At 45.1% G+C, this 21360-nt stretch overlaps 1 protein-coding gene across 1 annotated transcript in view; it reads right to left on the minus strand.

Annotated features, from left to right (window-relative positions):
* The window catches only part of IPO11 (importin 11), a 290306-nt gene that overhangs the window by 255947 nt on the left and 12999 nt on the right, over positions 1–21360 (minus strand). The window contains exons 3-4 of the mRNA XM_006263744.4: positions 9467–9610; positions 4482–4582 (exon numbers count right to left, since the gene is read on the minus strand). Coding sequence (XP_006263806.1) covers positions 4482–4582; positions 9467–9604 — 239 coding nt within the window. The 5' untranslated portion in view covers positions 9605–9610. The remainder of the gene's footprint in view (positions 1–4481; positions 4583–9466; positions 9611–21360) is intronic.

Genomic DNA, 21360 nt, shown 5'->3' on the forward strand with positions numbered 1-21360 from the left:
TTCCACCATATACGAGCCTCTAATGATCCCAGTGGCAAGTGAGCATTGAATTTTCTTGCACATTCGCCCCCAATAATCATTGGTGGAACATCTTGAGATTTGCTGGACAGCACTCCCTGCTTTCTTCAGTTCCTTCAAAGTTTGATCTGAGCCACTCTTCTTGTGATTTAACACAGCAGTTTGTTTGACCCTGATGAATACAATCAATTCCTATGAATGCGCCTCAAAACCTAAGCGGGTTTCTTCCAACTTGCTCGCTGCATAAAGAGTCAGCAGTGACACAGATAATTTTTTGAGGCTTCCCTACCTCTCTTCTGCAGTCTTGCACAAAGACAGCTTGGAAGCAGTCTCCTCAAGAGCCTCCATAAACTGCAAGGTTTTCTGATAATCAGATGTATTGGTGATGTTAATGAGTGGCAAACACTGATACTTAGAGCAGATCTTCTTGGGTTTCAGTTTGAACTTAGTGACCAGAAGCAAGTGATCAGTATCACAATCAGCACTACAATACCTACAAGTAAGGCAGGTATTACTGAGCTTGGACTGCCTAGTGATAATAAGGTCCAACTGGTGCCAGTGGCCAGATCTTTGGTGCCTTTGTGATACCTTATGGCACAGTTTCATTTGAAAAAAAACAAGTTGGTGAGGAACACTTATGAAAGGAGCAAAACTCCAACAGCCTGTGTCCATTTTCATTCATACTTCCGGTAGTATGTGAGCTCAGGCAAACTGGCCAGGATTCACTGTCTACACCAACTCTGGCACTGAAGTCCGCCAGGAGATACAAGTTCTCCATGCAAATAATAACACCATGAAAATATAAAATCATCTAGAAAGTGGTCATGGGTCTCCATCACAGATCCTAGACACGAAGAATAACCTATCTTTTCCCCTCCAAAAAGTATTTTCTGCTAGACATATTAGATTAAAAAAGCAAAAACAGAGCAACATGAAAATGTTACACTTTTCAACAATTAGTTCAAAATAACCCAGTCCTGATATTAGCCTACAGATTTTAGTAGCCTCCACCATCCCCTCCAAACTATACTGTACTATAAATATATCTGAGACTTATAAAGCACCCAAGCTTCATCTTGACCTATACCATTTTGTGCCTCCCTCACTTACTTCTTGATATACTGAAGTATGAAGTAAAAGAACTTCTGCATTTGTGTGAATAGTTCTAAAAGTGAATAGTTCTAAAAGAAAGCAAGCATGCTGCACAGCTAGAGACCTTTCATACATTGTAATAGCTCTTCTGGGAAAAAAGTTTAGGTATATGGCAAGAATAATGGTTAACAGTTAAGATTCTTTGGGGACCCTTCATTAAATTTCCTATAGATTTCCAGCTACACTTACCATAGTTACTCAAATACAAGATGAGGTTTTCCCCCCCAAGTTGGCATAGGGAATAAAGCCCCTCCTCTTATAATCACATACAAGAAAATCTCACTAAATACACTATCAATAAACTGCTGCCAAAAGCAGCATGTGCTCAACAATAGAAACCAACTATGAAGTTGATTAAATACAGCCAACACTGAGTGTGACTATAAAACACATGGCTTACACTGGGTAAACATATTGATGGGAATCTACTACAAGTATACATTAGTACAGGCCATTTGAATAAGTCATACAGGAATAACCATTAAGCAGTCCCCCTCACCACTGACTCTTTTCCAAGTCATGGTGAGCCATGACACTGAATAAAATTTTACTTCCCCTTCATTCCCACAGCAGAGCTGAGTCTTTCTTTCCCATTTCCAATTATTCCTTTTTCTTCACCAGCCTTAAATGCCTGGCAAACATCACAAAACAAGGCCCCGGACAGTTACCCAAAATCCTTCTGTCGCCCCTTCTCTCTATACCTGGAACATACGATTAGTGTGTCCTCACCCTCCATGAGGTGAAGCCAGACCAGGTTGTCCTGCACCTCATCTGTATATAGATTTTTGGAGTATCCCAGGAGTTATGACTGGAACTGGGTGTTCTTACCATAACTCGTGGGATACTCCAAAAATCTATATACAGATGAGGTGCAGGACAACCTGGTCTGGCTTCACCTCATGGAGGGTGAGGACACACTAATCGTATGTTCCAGGTATAGAGAGAAGGGGCGACAGAAGGATTTTGGGTAACTGTCCGGGGCCTTGTTTTGTGATGTTTGCCAGGCATTTAAGGCTGGTGAAGAAAAAGGAATCATTGGAAGTGGGAAAGAAAGACTCAGCTCTGCTGTGGAAATGAAGGGGAAGTAAAATTTTACACATATAAATAAGTGCCAAACTGCTGCTAAAAATGTGTTTATGGAGAACTATGCTAAAACTTGCTGCAAGTTCAAAAACAGATAATATGCATTGATTCTAGATGAGCTAAGTGCATGGGTACTATACATAAATTGCTACAGCCATATCTAATTTCAAGGTCGTTGTTTTCAAATTTGCTCCTCACTTCCACATGCTCTAGGAAAGCAGGGTCTAAGAGTAAGGAGAGGGGAAGGGGCTGTCAGTGGAAAAAGTTAGGGGGAAGCAGAGAGCAAAGGGGCTTCCTGATCCCCCAGATTTATTTTCCCTGCTGTAGCACTGGGAGGAGGACAAATTCAAGGCAAACCTCCAACAATTAAATTCTATACCTGGAAAATTATGACAAATCTATAAATTTTCCATATATAAAATTATTGGGGGTCATATATTCAGGGTCGTCTTCTGTTCAAGTAAATATGGTACTCTCCCCATTATCAGGATAAAAAGGAATGGTACAGTTCAGAATTTTCCCAAGTACTTTTCTGTTCTACATTTACTTCTAAGTCTCTTGCACATACATTCAGTATGAACTCTAAATTTCACTTGGTTTAGAGGACTACATATCTGCAAAAGCACACTGGCTGTCAGAAACAGATTGGCTAAGTTCGCAGACGACACCAAACTATGCAGAAATTCGGCCACACTAGAGGATAGGCTGGCAATTCAGGCAGACCTGGACAGGCTTAAAAGGTGGGTGGATCAAAACCTGATGACTTTCAACACAGAGAAATGCAAGGTGCTCCACCTCCGGAGAAAGAACCCACATCATACCTATAGGTTTGGTAGTGCTACACTCACTAGCACTACGACCAAAAGAGACTTGGAGGTCATGACTGACCACAAAATGAATATAAGCCACCAATGCGATGCCACAGCCAGCAAAGTAAATAAAACCCTGGCTTGCATCTACCCATGCATCTCAAGCAAGACCCAAGAAGTCATCCTCCCACTTTACTCTGCCTTGGTGAGGCCATAGCTGGAGTACTGCATCCAATTCTGAGCTCTACACTTTAGAAAGGATGTGGAGAAGCTTGAAAGAGTCCATAGAGCCATGCATGTGATTAGAGGTCAAGTGAACAGGCCTTATGAGAGGAGGCTGACTCTTCAGCCTAGGACTCTTCAGCTTGGAGAAGAGAAGGCTCAGGGGTGACTGGGTAGCAACCTATAAGTATATAATGGGTGTGCATCAGGAACTGGGAGAATGTCTGTTCAACAGGGCACCCCAAGGGAAGACAAGGCCTAACAGTCACAAACTCCTGGAAGACCATTTTAAACTGGACATAAGGAAAAACTTCTTTACCGTCTGAGTCTCCAGAGTCTGGAATAGACTCCCCTCAGAAGTGGTGCAAGTACCTACTCTGGATACCTTAAAGAAACGCTTGGATACTTATCTTGCTGGGGTGATCTAACCCCAGCTGACTTCCTGCCCCTGGGGCAGGGGGCTGGACCCGATGATCTCACAAGGTCCCTTCCAGCCCTAATGTCTATGAAAATATCCAAAAAAAGACTTACAGTTTTCAAAAATCTTCTGTTGCTAAGACTTTTACATATCAAATTCTTCCATGCCCATGAAACTGCCTCAAAACCTGCTAAGTTTATTTAGACTGTGTACTGCAGTCCTTACAATTCAATCCATAGCGTGTTATTTGAAAGTGCCAGCAGGAATAAAATGGTTGATTAGAGCTAATTTCCTTTTTCATTTCCTCTATTAGTGCTAAAAATCAACACTGATCTACACTACAACTTTATATTCCACTTCTCTCCTGTAAGTGAGGACCTACCTAAGTAACAGTGAGACAAAAGATTTATTGTGGGCCGCTTACAGTGCACAGAGCTAAGTTAACAAGCATGTCATGGCAACTCCTCCCTTTGCAGATGATTTGTGGAGAGGCCCCAGAGGCCCCACCCCTCACCACCAACTGGTGGAGGGCACCTTCACTCAATCTATATCACTACCACTTTCTTTGGTGGGGTTGATTTTGCGGAAAATCATAGCCAATGCTGGACTTCCCAGCAATCACAGACAATGCTGTTTCTTATGGTTTCTGCAAAATCCAAAAAAACTGTGATTTAGGTAAGTCCCTACCTATATGTCATGTATTTTTTTAATTGTGTTTGTGTAACTACAACAAAATCTACTATACAACAAACATAAATAGAGAAAACATCAAAACTTACTGTGGCGCTACACGTCTCCAATAGCGATCAATTCCATTTTTGAAGTACAGCACAGCTAACCATCTGACATTTACATCAAGTGAATGATTTGTGAAGATATTCTGAAAAGAAAATAAGCAATTAAAAACTGTTCTATACAACGAACAAGCCATAAAATAACATAATATATAATGTATTTGCCGCATAAATATGCTAGAGAGATTTTTACCTACCACTACCTATTCTCAAGTAGATTTCAGGGATCTCACAAACATGTAAAGAAATAAACACACAGGGTGAGAAAAGCTGCAGTGTTTTGTCCATCCAGAAAGGTACCTTATTTTTTCCTGGTCTAAAATGTCAAGATTCTATTAGTTACCATTAGCCAGTCAATGCCCCAGACAGTAATGTTACATCCTCACTGATCCAACTGGATTCTGACCATATGGCAATCAACTATTTTTGTACATTTTAAAAATGTTAGAATAGTATGCAATATTATACATAGTTAAATTTCACGTTATCCTAGACACCAGCTGAGGGCAGTAGCACTTCAGATCTCATCACACATTTGGAGTGGAAAGGAGCAGCTAAATTAAAAGTGCACAGAAAGAATGCACCACTCCCTAATAGAGTGTCCTAGGTTTGAGAAATCTATGGACCAGACCAAAATTTAAATAATGGAACTTAATGTTTGTAAGTTAAAATACGCAACAATTAGTTGCTATTCAATTTCTTGGTTATGTGGCATTGAATTCTGTTTTAAAATTTTCCTCAGAATAAACAAGGCAATTCAAAATGCTGAACATAAATAAATACAGTATAACTAAACTGTAGTCATCTTGACAAATAGTATGTAATACATATAAAGAGAGAAGAGAACGTTGCACAGAAATACCAGTCTTTAACATACATGTATAGGAAAGGGAAACTATATGTTTTTACGATTGTCCAGAAGAGCTCCCAATACAGTATATTAAATTTAACTCGATTTATTTTCCTCTTAGGAAAAAAAAAAAAAAAAAGGTTAGAACTAGCTATTCAAGCCTGAAAATTACACCAAAGTGACAATATAATATTATACCCTCTGAAAATATAGCAACCTTTCCAGATAAACTTACTATAACCATCCAACACTCATGCTACCCAAGTGAAGATAACAACATAAGAGTTAGATAAACTAGCTTTTTCTGGTTTGATTCAAAATGAAAATGGAGGAATTCATGTGCATCACACCCTTTTTTTTTTTTTTTTAAGCAATGAAACAAGTGGGACAAGAAACACAGTGTCTGTTGGTGTGCACAGTGTAGGAGGTTCCATTATTAATATTTTTAAGAATACGTATATAATCAAAATAGATTTACTACATTACTAATCAAAAGATGCCCAAACAGCAATTGTAAGCAGCAGATAACTGCATGTCACTCAAATGGACCATACCAAAAATACATAAACCAATCTACTAAGACTCAGTAGCCCTGGTCCTCAAGAACACTTTCAAGCAGGAACTTTCAAACTTCAGAAGCCTGGAATAGATAAAAGCAGCCTATGCCTTGCACAAGACAAACTGACTGCGGATCAAACAGCCAGTATCTGCAGGTACAGGGATGCAGCCTATCTAGTCAAACCCCTGTACGCAGGGAGTGCCTGGGTCAAGTAGCACCAATTTAAACTGACAAGGAAGTGTTAATTTTAGCTAAAGAACAAACAGGCTTTTTATTGGATGTGGAGGGAATAAGAAACAGCTGGGAAACAAGGTGCTGTAATTCGGCAGTCAGTAAAAAGGTAAGTGGATGTACTATCTCTGAGAAGCACATGCACTGATCTTTTACTTGGCAGAAGCGCCCAGAGCTCAAAGACATACCAGAAGAATTATACTGAGAGTAAGTGTGGGTACAGTTTGTTTCAATTGCCACAGAAGCTGGGATCAGTCATCCACACACACCAAGATGGTTACGCAAAACCCATCAGCCTCATGATTTAAGATATATCCATTTCACTATCGTTTTTAAATAAATACTGACTTTATAAAGCACTAGGAAATTTTCCTGGAAGAATCAACTCAAAACAGAACCACACTTCCAAATCAACAAGGTTTCGGGATTATTGCAGTGGCGCTGCTTATAACTTCATAAATAAGTTAAAATTTTAACCTGCTTCAAAATCTAGAATAGGACTTCAGGTAAAGCTGAGAAATAGTATTGAGGTATAAATCTGAAATCACAATTTCACAGAAAATGTGAAATCCAGCATTGTGATGCCCGTGAAATCCGTGGAAAAAATAGAAAAAGAAAAAAAAAAATGAAAACAATACGGGCTTCCCAGAGGCAGCCAGCAGTCCTCACAGTGCTGTGGCCTGGCTGTGCAGGCCACTGGGGCGGGGGAGTGGGGACTAAGGATGCACCGATATTGGGGCCAAAACTAATAGCCGATTTTTAAGGAGGCATATCAGCCGATACTGATCCAATTTCTGATACAGCTGTGTGTAGCTGGTAAGTCTCTTGTGGTGAAAACAGAGTGGGGAGAGAAGGGGCATGGGGGGGCAGACCTGCGGTAAGAGAGGGAATGGGGCTGGGGTAGGTGCTGTGCAGCTGGGATGGGTGCGGGACAGAGCTGTGGCTAAGCCAGGGGACGGCTCCCACCATTACTCTCACTGCTCGTCCAGGAGAGCACCGGGGGGGGGGGGCGGCACCATGCCCCCCAATCTGCACTGGGAGGGCCAGGCAGTCTGCAGCACTGTACTCTGGGTGGGCAGCAGTGGTGCTGGAAGGGGGACTATGGGGGGGGGCTGCAGCCACCCCAAATACACTGTAGCCCCCACCATAGTCCCCTCCCAGCGCCACCATTGCCTGCCCCAAGCGCAGTGTAATGCAGCCCCTGGCCCCAGCCCACAGCTGCAGCCTGTTTCATGCAGATTCGGGGGCACATGCCCCCCCGCCCAGTGCTCTCCCAGACAAGCAGAAGGAGCAGCAACAGAAGCCGCCGAACAAGCCACCAGATGAGCAGTGCACAAAAATGGAAGTCGCCCCCCCCCCCACACACCTCCCCCCGAGAAGCCAAGGCTCCATCCCGCACTCGCCCTGCCCCACCCCAGCTGGGTAGCACCTACCCAAGCCCCAGCCCTACTCCCTCCCTCACCATGAGGGGGCGTAGATCTGTCCCCCTCACGCCCCTTCCTTTCTTCTCCCCTTTCACAACAGATTTACCAACTGCACGTTGCCGGGCTCTGCTCCTTGCTGCCTGCGTGCTGGACTGTGGCTGTATGCATGCACGGGCATTTATTGGCCATATTATCAGCCTCAAAAGGCCAATTTCAGATATAGCCAATTTTCTTTTCATCAGTGCCGATCCAGTATCAGACCAATGTATTGGCGCACCTCTAGTGGGGACTGCCTGCATGAAGGGCACCACAAGATGGTTGTCACCCCCCACCCTGTACACTGATTGGCTAAGAGGGCTGCCTGTCATGTGGCCATGCTCCTTCCCACCAATTGGTAGCAAGGGGTGGGGCTGCATGATGGACAGCCCTCAACCAATCAGCAGTGAGGGAAGAAACCATGTGATGGACAGCCCTCACAACCAATCAGCAATGAGGGGCAAGACCACTGATGCCTCTTAAGCCAATCAGAGTTGTGGGGAGGGAGGGAGGAAGGGAGAGGACACTGCAATCAGCCCATGAATATGGTGACTGGCCATGTGATCTCCCTGCAAAATCAGCTGGCCACCTCCTAGAGTTAGGTAGACCTCCATCTATAAGATGCAAATCTATCCTGCCTTCAGTATAGCTTAAACCAACCTGTAACAGAATCAACTATATCAGGAAAAAGGATTTTCTCCCAGATGCAGACACAAATATTAGCATTTTTGCTGGCATAAATGCATTGATTATGGATGTGTGTTTGCTTGCCACCTCCCACCCCCACACACACGTTACTGACCAATATACTTATCCGAGTTAAGTATTTACTGCAGACCAAGCTTTAGCTTTTTTTGTTTTAGTAGCCCTTTGTGAGGGATTGTTTCAAAAGGCATGTAGAAAGTCTAGATAAGCCATGCCAACCACTAATTTATTCAGTGCTTTGTTGATACATTCAATCTATTCTAATACCTTAGAAAAATGCTTTTCTCTTTGCAGAAATCATGTTCGTTACACTATAATATTATAATGTCTCAGAGGTTCTATTATTTTAACTTCTCATTCCAGTTAATTTGCCTGGTATAAATACATAGCTTACTAACTAAAATCACCAGATCAACCCTAGTGTCTTTTTCAAATGGAAGTACATTTGGTCTGGTACAGTAGCTGTTTTTAATGAGCTTATATATTTTGCCAGCTACTCAGATAGTGAAACTTATTCAGACCTGTGTCTTTACAAGCTTAAAAGGTCATATTCTCTCAGCATCCAACAAGAGCCAAGCCACTCACCACCTTAAGGTGGCTCCAAAAGAATAGCAAGTCAAAATTTATTTTAGCAATCCTTTTTTTTTTTTCTTTGCAGATAACATGATTTAGCCCACAGGCATATTTTACTACAACTTGACATATGGCAACAACTTTTTTCTTTAATTCAGACACTTACCTAAGCCACTCTCTATCAAAATAAACTCTTCTGAAAAAAAATAATAGAATAGAAAGAAGCAGAGTACATACTAGTATTACCCTACCTCTGTATTGAGGGTACAACATATTAGAGACTACTGCCCACTCACTAAAGGCACAAATAAATAAAACTGCTGTCACTGAAAACAGAGTATCGGCCATCAGAACTCTTGAACCATTATTTAAAATGGCTTATTTGCTACTATGTAGAGAGAAGAACCATCCTCAGCCTCATTACAAAAGCATGACTAAGATTTCCTCCAAGTAGAAATAAGTGCAAGTAAGCAAATATCCAGCCTCCTATTCAAAAATAAGCTAGGTGACAAAAGGAAAAAGTGAACCATAGAAACTGAAAATATACATTATACAAAATGTGGCAATTAAAACATTTTCTATTTCCACTTACCAACAAAACTGAATAGAAGCCTGGCTGTGTCTCCCACTGCTTCAATTGTTCCTCAGCTGGTTTCAGTACAGCAGTATCTTGACTGGTAGCTTGGGTCAAGACTTGCAGAACAATAGTGCTGGCACTATTGAGATCCATGAAAATCTGATGAAAGACATTAAAAAAGGAAAAGTATTAGAGTACAAAAGATTTACATTAAAAGCTAAGCCCTGCAAGATGAAGAGCCCTTTGTTCCCAAACCAGAAAAGCACTTAAGTAGGCACTAGGTTTTCATTACCTTGCAGAATCAAGTACTAAGAATGAAAGAAAGAGAAATACAGACTTTTCAGAGACACATTGTATCAAAACACTTCACCTCCATAAATTAGTTCTCCATCACATCACAGGGGATGAGGTAATGCATCACACCCTATTTCACAAGCACAGTACCCAGGCACAGAGTGATCAAATAACCTGCTCAAGGTGAGACAAGAGGTCTGTGGCACCATGATACCTAAATTCCCAAGTCCCAATTTAGTGCTTAATCCACAAAATTAGCTTCCCTTTCTAACACTGTTTCTTCTACAAGCATGTAAATCACATGGTGCAACTCACTTGTTTCTAAATTGTTAACAGAAACCAGGATTCAAGTAACTGTTAAGATTATATTTTTTATTGTAGCTTCCTGGCTTGTAATTCAGTAGTCAACATATTAATCTTGTAAAAGACTACATCCTGAATTTGGAGGGAAAACAGCATAAAGCAATACAAGTGAAGAAATTGGTGCTAACTTGATAGAGAACACTGAACTGTGAAAGTGCTTTCAACATGCCATTTACTCATTTGAGAGTCCTCTTGAGGGCATGCAGGTTTCAGAAGTTTAGTAGCAGAACAAATCTACAATTTATGGTTGCAAGCCTTCTCCATATACACAGACTTAAAGTTGAGGAATTCTGAAGAGTTTTTTTTAATTAGTTACTGTTCTGTGAAGCACAACCAGCTATATGCAAACCTAGAATTAACTGCAACATTCACTAAAAGCAGAGCATACCCTGGGATGATTTCTGTCAGATGTAAAGCTTTAATATTAAACAGTAAACTCTGTTTACTCTGTGTCACGGCAGGGTCCTCGCGGAGGGCCGTGATCTCCTTGAGGCCCTCTCACCGCGCTACTTCGGCCCGAGGGCACCCTCCATTCTCGCCCGCCACGTCTTGATGGAATATGTAATAGGGAGGCTGCCTTGTGTTTCCTCGGGCACGTAAGCTCCTGGACCCCTCGTGGGTCTCCCCGTTCAATGGCGCTACCCAAGCGCCCCAGCCTTATGGGCTATGCGTGGCTCCTACCTCCCGATACCACGCCCCAAGCCTCGCAGATGTAATAGACGTTGTTGGGTCTGTCTCTCTCGTGCCCAGCCTCCCGCTGGGCCTCCCCTGATGGTACGGTCCCGCTCAGGGACTCCCAAGTGGGCCTCCGGTCCTATGGGCCAACTGCACGGGCACCCTCTCTGACCCTGGCTTACCGCGCTGCTACTCCCTGTCTTCTCGGGGCAACCGCAGCGCCCTGCCTCAGTCTGAGGGGTGTTACCGCACTAGCCTGCGGCCGGGCTCGCTATGCCCGTCTTGGGCTCCTTGGTATGGCCCCTCTAGGGCTCCTCAGTAATGGCGCTCCCCCCTCTTTGGGGCTTGCCGTTCCCACACTGGGCTACTCAATAACATCCAATGGCGCTCCCCCTCTTTGGGGTTCGCCGTGCCCACACTGGGCTACTCAATAACATACAATGGTGCTCCCCCTCTTTGGGGTTCGCTGGGCCCACACTGGGCTACTCAATAATATTGCCCCTTTCCTGGGGCTGGGGTCTATGTTCCCCCCCACACGCAACCCGAGGTCTAGGTCCCCGTCCGCAACCTACGGGTTGCGCCCGTGACCCACTGGCCGCGCTCCTCGCCGCCAGCTGCTCACGCCCTGGCGTGCGAGCTGCGCCTTCCCTGGCGCTATGAAAATAATGCGCCCTCTTGGCGCTAGGGCACCCCACACTCTCTGGGGTCCCTATAGTTGAGGCCTCCTCCAACCCCTACAGCCTCACCCAAGCCTCCGGGTGTAATATACAGAGCCAAACGTAAACTAGAGCCTCCTGGCTATAACACAAACATAAAGCCCCCCTGGCTAAACCTTTAGTGCCCAATCCTCTCAGAGCTATCATGAGCTGTACTCGCTCGTCGGGCTCCTCCCCATATGTCAGCTGAGGGAGCTCCTGCCTCTCCAGCTGCTGGCAGAGAACTGCCAGCCTGGCCTCAGCCCTGAGCTTTATAAGGGCCAGGCCCTGCCCCCTACAGGCAGCTGGTTCCCCTTGGTTGCTCCGGCAACCCGCAGCTGCGCTCATTACCTGAGCAAGCCTCAGCTGGGCTCGTTATAACAGGCCAGGGCGCGCTCACTCGCTCCCTGGCAGTTTCTCCACTCTAGGAGCAGGGGCACCGAGGTGCCCTGCGACACTCTGAATTAAAGGTTTTTGAAAAGAGATACTGACCCACTTCATATAATTCATTTCTAAAGCTCATATCTACCTGTTGCAGCATGGACACAGATTCAAGCTGTGGAGAGCTGTCACAGCCAGGCAGCTGAAAGCTGTCACTTGTCTCTTCTCCTTTCCCCCCACCTCCCAGCTGCAGTGTAGACACAGCTGTCAGCTGCCCAGCCCTGCCCCAGCTCCCCACCAGCTGGACATTATACTTATACCCAGACTTGGGAGCAGGGGGCTACAAGAAGCAGTAGCAACATGGGCACAGCTCCCAGGTGCCTGACTCCAGTGGTGGCACAGGCAGAGCCCCTCCCACTGCTGACACAAGGCAGAAGCCACCCAAGTCCACATCAGATAAGAGCCTGGTTGTTCCAGCCCACAGCTTGAAAATGGTTGCTGGCTGCTGATATAAGAGATTACATCTGCCAAAAGATCTGCTCAATCACCCAGAGTTTCTCTCCACTACTGCTATCAAAGGCTCGGAGAAAAAAAAGAAAACAACAGACTACTGCAAGTAAACAGCAATAATGACTACACCTATACTATTTAAAGGTGCACCGATACATGGGTTCAATATCAGATCGGCACCAATATAAAGAAAACTGACTATCGGAAATCGGCCTGATGTGGATGATAATTTGGCCAATAAATGTCTACGCATGTGCACAGCTGCAGCACAGCACCCAGGCAACAAGGAGAACATCCCAGCAGCTTGGAGAGCTGAGTGCAGCTGGTAAGTCTGTTGTGGTGGAAGGGGAGAGGGGAGGGAAGAGGCATGGCAGAGGGCAGATCACAGCCCACCATTGAGGGAGTGGAGCTGGGGCTGAGGCAGGCACAGGTGCTGCCCAGCTGCAGCAGGGTGAGGCACAGGACAGAGCCAAGGCTTGTTCGGGGGTGTGGAGCGGCTCCTGCCGCTGCACACATGCCGGGAGTTGCTTAAGCAGGCAGGTGGGGGTGGGGGTGTGTGCTTTTGGATCGGTGTAGCAGGGGCAGGGGGCTACCGCTGCGGGCTGCAGCCAGGGCTGTACCAGGCTCTTACCAGGGTGTAGGGGGAGAGGCTGGGCCACGGCTGCACTCAGGCGGGTAGTGGTGGTGCTGGGAGGGGAGCTACAGTGAAATCTGGGGTGGCTGCAGCCCCCCCATAGCTCTCCTCCCAGCATCACCACTGCCCACCCCAAGCACAGCCCTGGTCCAACCCCCTTCCCTCCCCACCCCCAAAGCACCAGGAAGAGCCTGGCGCAGCCCTGGCCCCAGTGCACAAATGCAGCCCACCCTGTCGCCCCCCCCACACACAAATCTGGGGGCACATGCCCCCCATGCCCTCCTGGGGGTGCGTGCAGTGGTGGGAGCTGCCCCCATTCCCCATGGATGAACTGCGGCTCCATCCCATACCCTCCCCGCCCCCCAGGGCAGCATCAGACCCACTCCCTCCCTCCCTCACCATGTGGGCTTTAATCTGCCACCCCGCCATGCTCTTTTCCTCCCCCCTCCCCTTCCATCACAACAGACTTACCAGCTGCATGCAGCTGTACTGGAATTCAGCCGATAGCCATTTTTTAAGCAGGCATATCGGTATCGGCCCCCAAAATCTCTATCAGTGCATCCTAGTACTATTAGATACAACATTAAAAAAGGTGGGGAGAGAGGGGACAGAATACTGTTAAATCTGTTATAATAATCTAGGTGTTTTTTAGTATTCTTTAGTATAAGTAATGAATATTAAATGCTATGGCTGGAATTTTGTACAACACCTGAAAATGTGTGAGGTAAGGTTGTGAGAGGTAAGGATTGTTGTGGGCAATCTCTCTTACTGGACCAAACTGCATGGTTGGGATAAACATGGTTAGACAGCTTTCATATACAAGGCATTCTTTATCAGGTCCTAGGTAAGAAAGTCACTTTTGATCATCTGAGTGCAAATTAAAAACAACTACAAGGGAGTCACTGAAGGAGGAATGAGTCTACTCAGATACTAGACAGTGCTGAGGATATTATAAACATATTATAAAATCTGCACAGAGCAGAATAGAAGTTACAGTATCTTCAAGGGAAGTTATTTTTCCTTTTATTTTTGAACTAAAAAAATTCATAAATGAGATCCTTGCTTTCTTCAAACAGCCACAACTGTACTAGCAACCTTTTTTTAAGCCTAAGAAGAAAACTAGTTTGAAACAAGGTTTCAATTGCAAAATTCAAAGAATGTACATCTTCATCTTTACATCTCATCTTTCAGTCTCTGGTAGGCTGAAAGCACAGCAGATGACAAACAGCAAATGAAATATATGTCCTTAATTGAGATGCTATGTTTTTTGTTAATTAAACTTGCACTACAAAGGTACTGTAGGCTTCACTAGCTCAGACAACAGCTGTAACTAACAACGCTTTTTCATATTCAGTTCACAACTTTTTCTTTTGAATGCAGAACTCAAAGTCCATCCATGCCTTTGATGCTGTCGGATAGAATGCTGCAAGTTTCTTTAGATTCTAACTGAAAGTTACTAAAAATTCTGCTGTCAAATGCAAAACAGTCCTTGTTAAGCAGCATTTCCCACAGCCAGCGTATTACAACTCTGCATTAGTTGAATTTCTGGGTGAATTTGAAGATCGATGTATTTATCCATAAACTATTTAAGATCTGGCTACAGCACCCTTTAGAGGAGGCATCTTCTAATGTTTTACCCTAGAAGTGCTCAATGCCAAAAGAACCTTTGTTAAATTCATCATTGCCTAGGGACATCTTGTGCCCTTCCGGGTCAAGTTCACATGACTTTAACTCGGGGCTTTGGAGCTAGGAATGGCTAATGAGAATTATCTGCACTCTGGCTACACTCACCACATTAGATGTTGTTGCACTGAATGGCAGAAGGAACATGATGAGAAGTCATTTGAGTGGGTCATACCTCTCTGCTTGGCAAGCATGCATGTGTTTGCTTGCATACATGTGTACCTTAAGACAGGGTTGGGAACTGATCTTAAAGCAGTGGTTGGCAACCCTTTAAGGCTGCAGGCTGGATTGACAAAGTTTAGGTCAGAGGTGGGTGAATGTGAGCACTAGGACCCAGCAGCCACTAGCATGGACCCAAATCTTGTATAGTTTATACACCTGATCTAAGCCGACAAGAGGCCAAGAAGCGATAGATAAGCCCACCCATTTTCAAATTCACCAGATCTGTGAACAGACATCTTCAGCAGAAGGCACTCTCTCCGGGGCCACCACAGGGAAACATGCTAGCAGCTGCCTGGTCCTTGGTTCCCTTCACTTGCCCATCTCTGCCCCAACCTTGGTCAATCCAGCCTGGAGCCTTAAAAGGTTGCCAACCACTGCCTTAAGATCACTTTGACTGATTTCAGTACTTTATTGTTTAGACTGGGTCAGTGGCAAATCACAGAACTCTCCTGCTTGTGAGGAAATTAGATGATTAAGTATGATCTCTGGATTTAGTGAAAGACAACTTAACATAGTGTTTAGTGGTATTGTGTGTAGAAAAGTGAATTGGGTTGTAAAATTCAGGGTTTGTGATGTTGCTATGAAGTGGACCAGATGTGTGACTACAAGGTAGTATGGTTCAAAGCCATAGTTGAGAGTATATGTGTGACAGGTAGTCTGAGGTATTGCTAAAAGTCTGCAAAGTTATGACTGCAGAGGTGTGACCATTAACTCTTCATTTACAGGTTTTCAGAAGTTTGAGTTTCTGCTAAACTCAACTTTCTGGAAAGATGCATCAAGCAATCTTAACTTCAGGTTAGCACTGAACTCTCTTGATGTTGCTGTAAACAGAAATAGAAGTATTATCTATAGAAGTGAGTGTCCACTGAGTTAGTGGTAGTTACATAGCTTTGTGGCTGAGATGCTGGTGAGACAAGACAAGGACAGCTATGCGATTCCAAAGTGCTCTTCACCCCTTTAGCCACTTTATGACAGAATGGTGATTATGATCATGCTCTGAAAGGCTCGAAAGGTATATTTGACAACATCAATGGTGTGAAAAATCACCAATGTTTCTATACTCCAAAATATCTGCCAGTACATGTGGTTACAGTAATTTTAAGAATGTTAGAGAAGACTGATATCTCTGTTTCCACCCCACTTTAACCATTCCCTGAAACATACAGTCAAGCCTACTGTCACATGCAACTCACCCTCTGTCTTCCCATTTCACTATGCCATTAACATTTTATACCCTAATGGCATAAAAGTACTGATTCTTGCAGTCTGGCTTGACTACTCCCCTGTTACTACCCATATATAAAAGAGAGCATCTTATTTAAGAATGACCCACTTCCTGCATTATGTAACCTGAGGTGCACACCAAGCCAGTCTCTACAGACCCATCCTGCTCACCACCCCAATTCAGCTCACTCTCTACCCTCCGAAATGCTTCTTGCACTACTGTATTGATCTCTCCATAACCTCTGGCCAAGTCACCCATCACACACAGGAGGCAAATACCTTAATTTTGCATTTCCTAATTTTCAGAAGTTTAAAACAGGTATATGGTTCAGGGAACCACACAGATGCTAACTCACACCAGGGGGAGCAAGGGCCGGGGGCAGAAATAACCCCTCTGAAAGTCCTGGAAATAGACATAGGAGGAAACAGAAATCTTCAGGCTCTGCAAAACAGCCAGGACTCTATGACTCTTGGCCCCACATGTCAGAATAAAAAGAGGGTTCCAGCAGATTGCTTGCTCAGGGAAGCAGAAAAAAGGGCTCATGCATGAAGAGACACTTAGTATTATGTTTTCACTGATCTATAGAGTTTAACTCTTTCTGTGAGAGATTTGGACCTAAAGAAATCTCATGAGGTACAATAAGAACAAGTGCAGAGTCCTGTACTTAGGACAGAACAATCCCATGCACTAGTACACGCTGGGGACCGACTGGGTAAACAGCAGAGAAAAGGAACTGGGCATTACAGTGGACAATAAGCTGAATATGAGCCAGCAATATGTTCTTCTTGCAAAGAAGGCTAACAGCAAACTGGGCTGCATCAGTAAGAGCATGGCCAGCAGATCAAGGGAAGTGATTCTTCCCCTCTATTTAGCACCGGTGAGGCCACATCTGGAGTGCTGTGTTCAGTTTTGGGCCCCCCGCTACAGAAAGGATGTGGAAAAATTGGAGAGAGTCCAGCAGAGGTGAACAAAAATGGTGAGGGGGCTGGGGTACATGACTTCTGAGGAGAGGCTGAGGGAACTGGGCTTATTTAATCTAGAGAAGAGAAGACTGAGATGGGATCTAATAGCAGCCTTCGACTACCTGAAGGGTGGTTCCAAAGAGGATGGAGTAAGACTGTTCTCAGGGATGACAGACAAGAAGATGTGGGGGGATGTGAGCACGCTAGAAGGGAGGAATAGGCTGCAATTGGACCTAGACGGGTTATAGGTGCAGGCAGATAAGAACAGGATGGGTTTCAACACTGACAAGTGCAAGGTGCTGCACCTGGGAAGGAGGAACCAGCAGCATACCTACAGGCTGGGGAACTCCCTTCTCATCAGTGCAGAGGCAGAAAAGGATCTTGGAGTCATTATTGATGCCAAAATGAACATGGGCCGACAGTGTGGGGACGCGGTCAGGAAGGCCTTGTCATGCATTCACAGATGCATCTCAAGCAGGTCCAAGGAGGTGATCCTCCCCCTCTATGTGGCACTGGTCAAGCCGCAGTTGGAGTACTGTGTCCAGTTCTGGGCGCCGCACTTCAGGAGGGATGTGGACAGCATCGAGAGGGTCCAAAGGAGGGCCACCCGCATGATCAGGGGGGAGCAAGGCAGGCCCTAAGAAGAGAGGCTACAGGACCTAAACCTGTTCAGCCTCCACAAGAGAAGGCTGAGGCCTGTTACAAACTAGTCAGAGGGGACCAGCAGGCATTGGGGGAGTCTCTGTTCCCCCAAGCACTACCAGGAGTGACTAGAAATAACAGTCACAAGCTGGCAGAGGGTAGATTCAGACTAGACATCAGGAGGCGCTACTTCAGTCAGGGTGGCTAGGATCTGGAACCAACTTCCAAGTGAAGTGGTGCTGGCTCCTACCCTGGGGGTCTTTAAGAGGAGGTTAGACAAACACCTCGCTGGGGTCGTTTGACCCCAGTACTTTTTCCTGCCATGGCAGGGGGTCAGACTTGATCCGCTCAGGTCCCTTCCGACCCTACCAACTATGAAACTATGAAGGAGCAACAGTCTCAAGTTGCAGCAAGGGAAATTTAGTTTTTCCTAATATGTAACCTTTCTCACTAGGAAGGTAGTAAAGCACTGGAACAGGTTACCCAGGTAGGTTGTGAAATATCCAGCTTTGGAGATTTTTAAAATCCAGCTAGACAAAGCTTTGACTGGGATGCTCTAGTTGGGGATGGTACTGTTTGAGCAGGGGGTTGGACTAGATGACCTTATGAGGTCCCTTCGAACCCTAATTTTCTACGATTCTATGACTGCTTCCCAACATGGGTAGGAGGTACACTAGCTGGGATAAGTGTTGAGCAATCAAAATTCCTCAGGACTCAATGGTCCAAGTCATGTTGTGTACACAAAAACGATAGAATCTTCCAATCTTAAAAAGTACTCTCTTTTCAAGGAAAGGGTAGGGCATTGGGCATCAACAACCCATGGGTCAAGTGACCCAAAATGTCAATGATTACAGCTTGGTCTACAATACCTAGTATTGTCAGCAGAACTCAAGTTGTAGCGGTAAAAAACTATGAGTGTATCTATATTCACAGATCCCATGTAACAGCATAACCCCTTCTTTCTGCTGATACAATAATTCCAGCTGAAAGAAGGAATCTGTTACCACCTACCAGAACAAAAGAAAACACATACAGAGGTGCCCACATTTTTTTCCAGCTGCTGTGGCCCTTTCAAGTGGGCACTGTGTCCTCAACCAGTGTAACTGCTTTAGTGAAGCTAAAGATGCCCACAGTTATGCAAATAACTGGTGGCTTCCCTTCGGATACTGTTGTCCCCTGATACCAGAAGCCTTGTTACACAGAAAAGCCCTAAACTTGCCCTGCAACCCCACAGGCCATGCTAAATTGTAAGGGGGATTTCAGTAAACACATGGATGTCAGAGCAATTTGAAGAAGCTACCCTAAAGGTAAAAGGTATTCAGAGATGTCTGAAGCGGTTTATTCATCACTAGGTGATGTTCGGGCGGGACACGGACACACACACACACACACGCGACAACAACCTTTTCAGAACAGTGAAGAGAATGAATGCAGCTTGGTTTGAAGGTGGATTTGCACCCTGGCTACCACCACTGTTTTCCCTGATTGCCACCATTGGGCTGTCCCAAATTTGCAGCTCAGAAAAAAGTCTTTTGGTGACCCAGATCCTACCTGCACACTAAAGCCTACAAACCAATGGCTGTGTGAGCGCACACATTCTGAGCTCTTCATCCCAGTCTAAGCACTTTGTACCCAATGCATACTTCACCATGCCCACCCTCAGCTCTTCTGTTTCCTCAAAGGCCAGGTAACAGAAGAGAGAGGGGTCAAGGCACCCCACAAAAGAACAGGGCTCAACTGCAGATCCCCACACAAATACAGGATACAAGAAGGGCTCAAAACACCAGGCTTCTCCCCACAGACCTTACTACCCTTATGGAAGCCAAAAAAACTACAGATGCACCAATATATCGGTCGGCTATTGGATCGGCATGGATAAAAGGAGAAATTCCATTACTGGTTTTTGGTTGTTGCAGCCACTAATTACAACCACATACCCAGAGCACCCTGACAAGTGTAAGGCTGGTCCCCAGAGCAGACTACAGGTCCTGGAAAGCAGCAGGAGGGGCAGGCGGTGCTGGGGAGCGGTCACAGGGCACCATGCTCAGCAACAAAAGAACTGCTACCAGTTCCTGCTGCTGCTGCCATAACAACGCCATGCAAGCAGCAGGGGCCCGAGCGCTGGGGCTGCCATGGAGACACTGGGTGGCGCGCGGGCAGGGGAAGGCACTGCACAAGGGACATTCCACTCCACTGGGAAACAGGTGCTTTTGCGAAAGCAGTTTCTCCCCAGCGGTCGCAGGAGCTCAGCTGTGCAGGGCCCACCGGCGCTGAGACCGCAGCGTGTTTTGGGAATCCAAATGTGCCCTGTGCCGCTGTCCGTGCAAGGGTCCGCCCCATCCACCCAGGACAGCATGGACTGCGCAGGAATAGGGCTGTGAGTAGAAGCTGTGGGCAACAGGGCAACATGCATAAGAATAAAGGCGGTCACCACCTTCCTCATCAAGAGCCAGAGCAAACAGGAGGCATGCATAAATGCAAAACAAACAAACAAAAAACATTTATTTATGTCAGTAGTTTAAAATACCTTGCACTATTACTAAATATCTAATTACTAAATTACTAAATAGTGAATTGGCATGGGCCAATACGGTCAGTTAATCAAAGGCTATAGGTATCGCCCAAGAAAATATTTATTGATGCACCCCTAAAAAAGGACTTGTTCACCCAGATTAATAGGAGGCCCTAGGCTCAAATAAGCAGAAAGAGGAGCTCAACCACACCAAGAAAGACAATGAAGCCCCAGATACCAGCTCTCAGATGGTGAGAGGGTTTTATCTCCTTCCCCCCCCCCGATTTGAATAGCAAGGAAATGGGCGAATGAGACAGACAGACAACCCCGTTCCAATATCTGCAGGTCACTGCCTCCCATAGCTACATTCTCTAATCTGATTTCCTTCCCTCTGACCCAAATCTCCCAATCCTTGACCTCTCCCCTAACATGGATCTCATTCATCTCCCCCTGGAGATTATACTAGTCACACTAACTCAGTAGGACAGAGTACTGAATCACCACTGAAGGGAAACAAGAAATTACTGACTAAACATAAAAAAAAATGCTAGAAATCTCTTTCTGCCTCTGGAAGGGGAATATATGTGGTGATTAGCAAATAGACACAGATTTGTTGTGCATCTTTTGCGAGGCAGCAGGGCTGAATGGAATCTATACTTTCCAGATTAAAAACCTAGGACTCTGCACAAACAAAATCCTTATATGTCCCACTTGAATCCCTTTTATGTGTGTTCTTCCTCCTTCCCCAACACAAACCCTAAACTTCAAGAAAATATCGTGTTGTGGGACAGCTCTTAACCCTAACGCTCATACAGCACATGTCCACTGACACAGAAACTTTTTTAGACGAGATCAGCACCATTCTGTTTCTATCCAACAGGAAAACATCTTACACTTAAATCATCTCAGAGTATAACAAAATCTTAAAGACACTTCAAAAGCTTCCTCAAACACATAATACACTGAATTCATCCCTGAATAATTGCTGATGTTAATGAAGTCCTGTTTATGCAGGGGCAATCAGAAAGATTAAAGCAAATCAGCTAAGGATGACTAAACTACAATAATCTAGACCACTTGACTCATAGATTCATAGATGTTAGGGTCGGAA

The sequence above is a fragment of the Alligator mississippiensis genome, chromosome 3 (genome assembly GCF_030867095.1).
Source record: "Alligator mississippiensis isolate rAllMis1 chromosome 3, rAllMis1, whole genome shotgun sequence".
In the NCBI taxonomy this organism is placed as follows: Eukaryota; Metazoa; Chordata; order Crocodylia; family Alligatoridae; genus Alligator; species Alligator mississippiensis.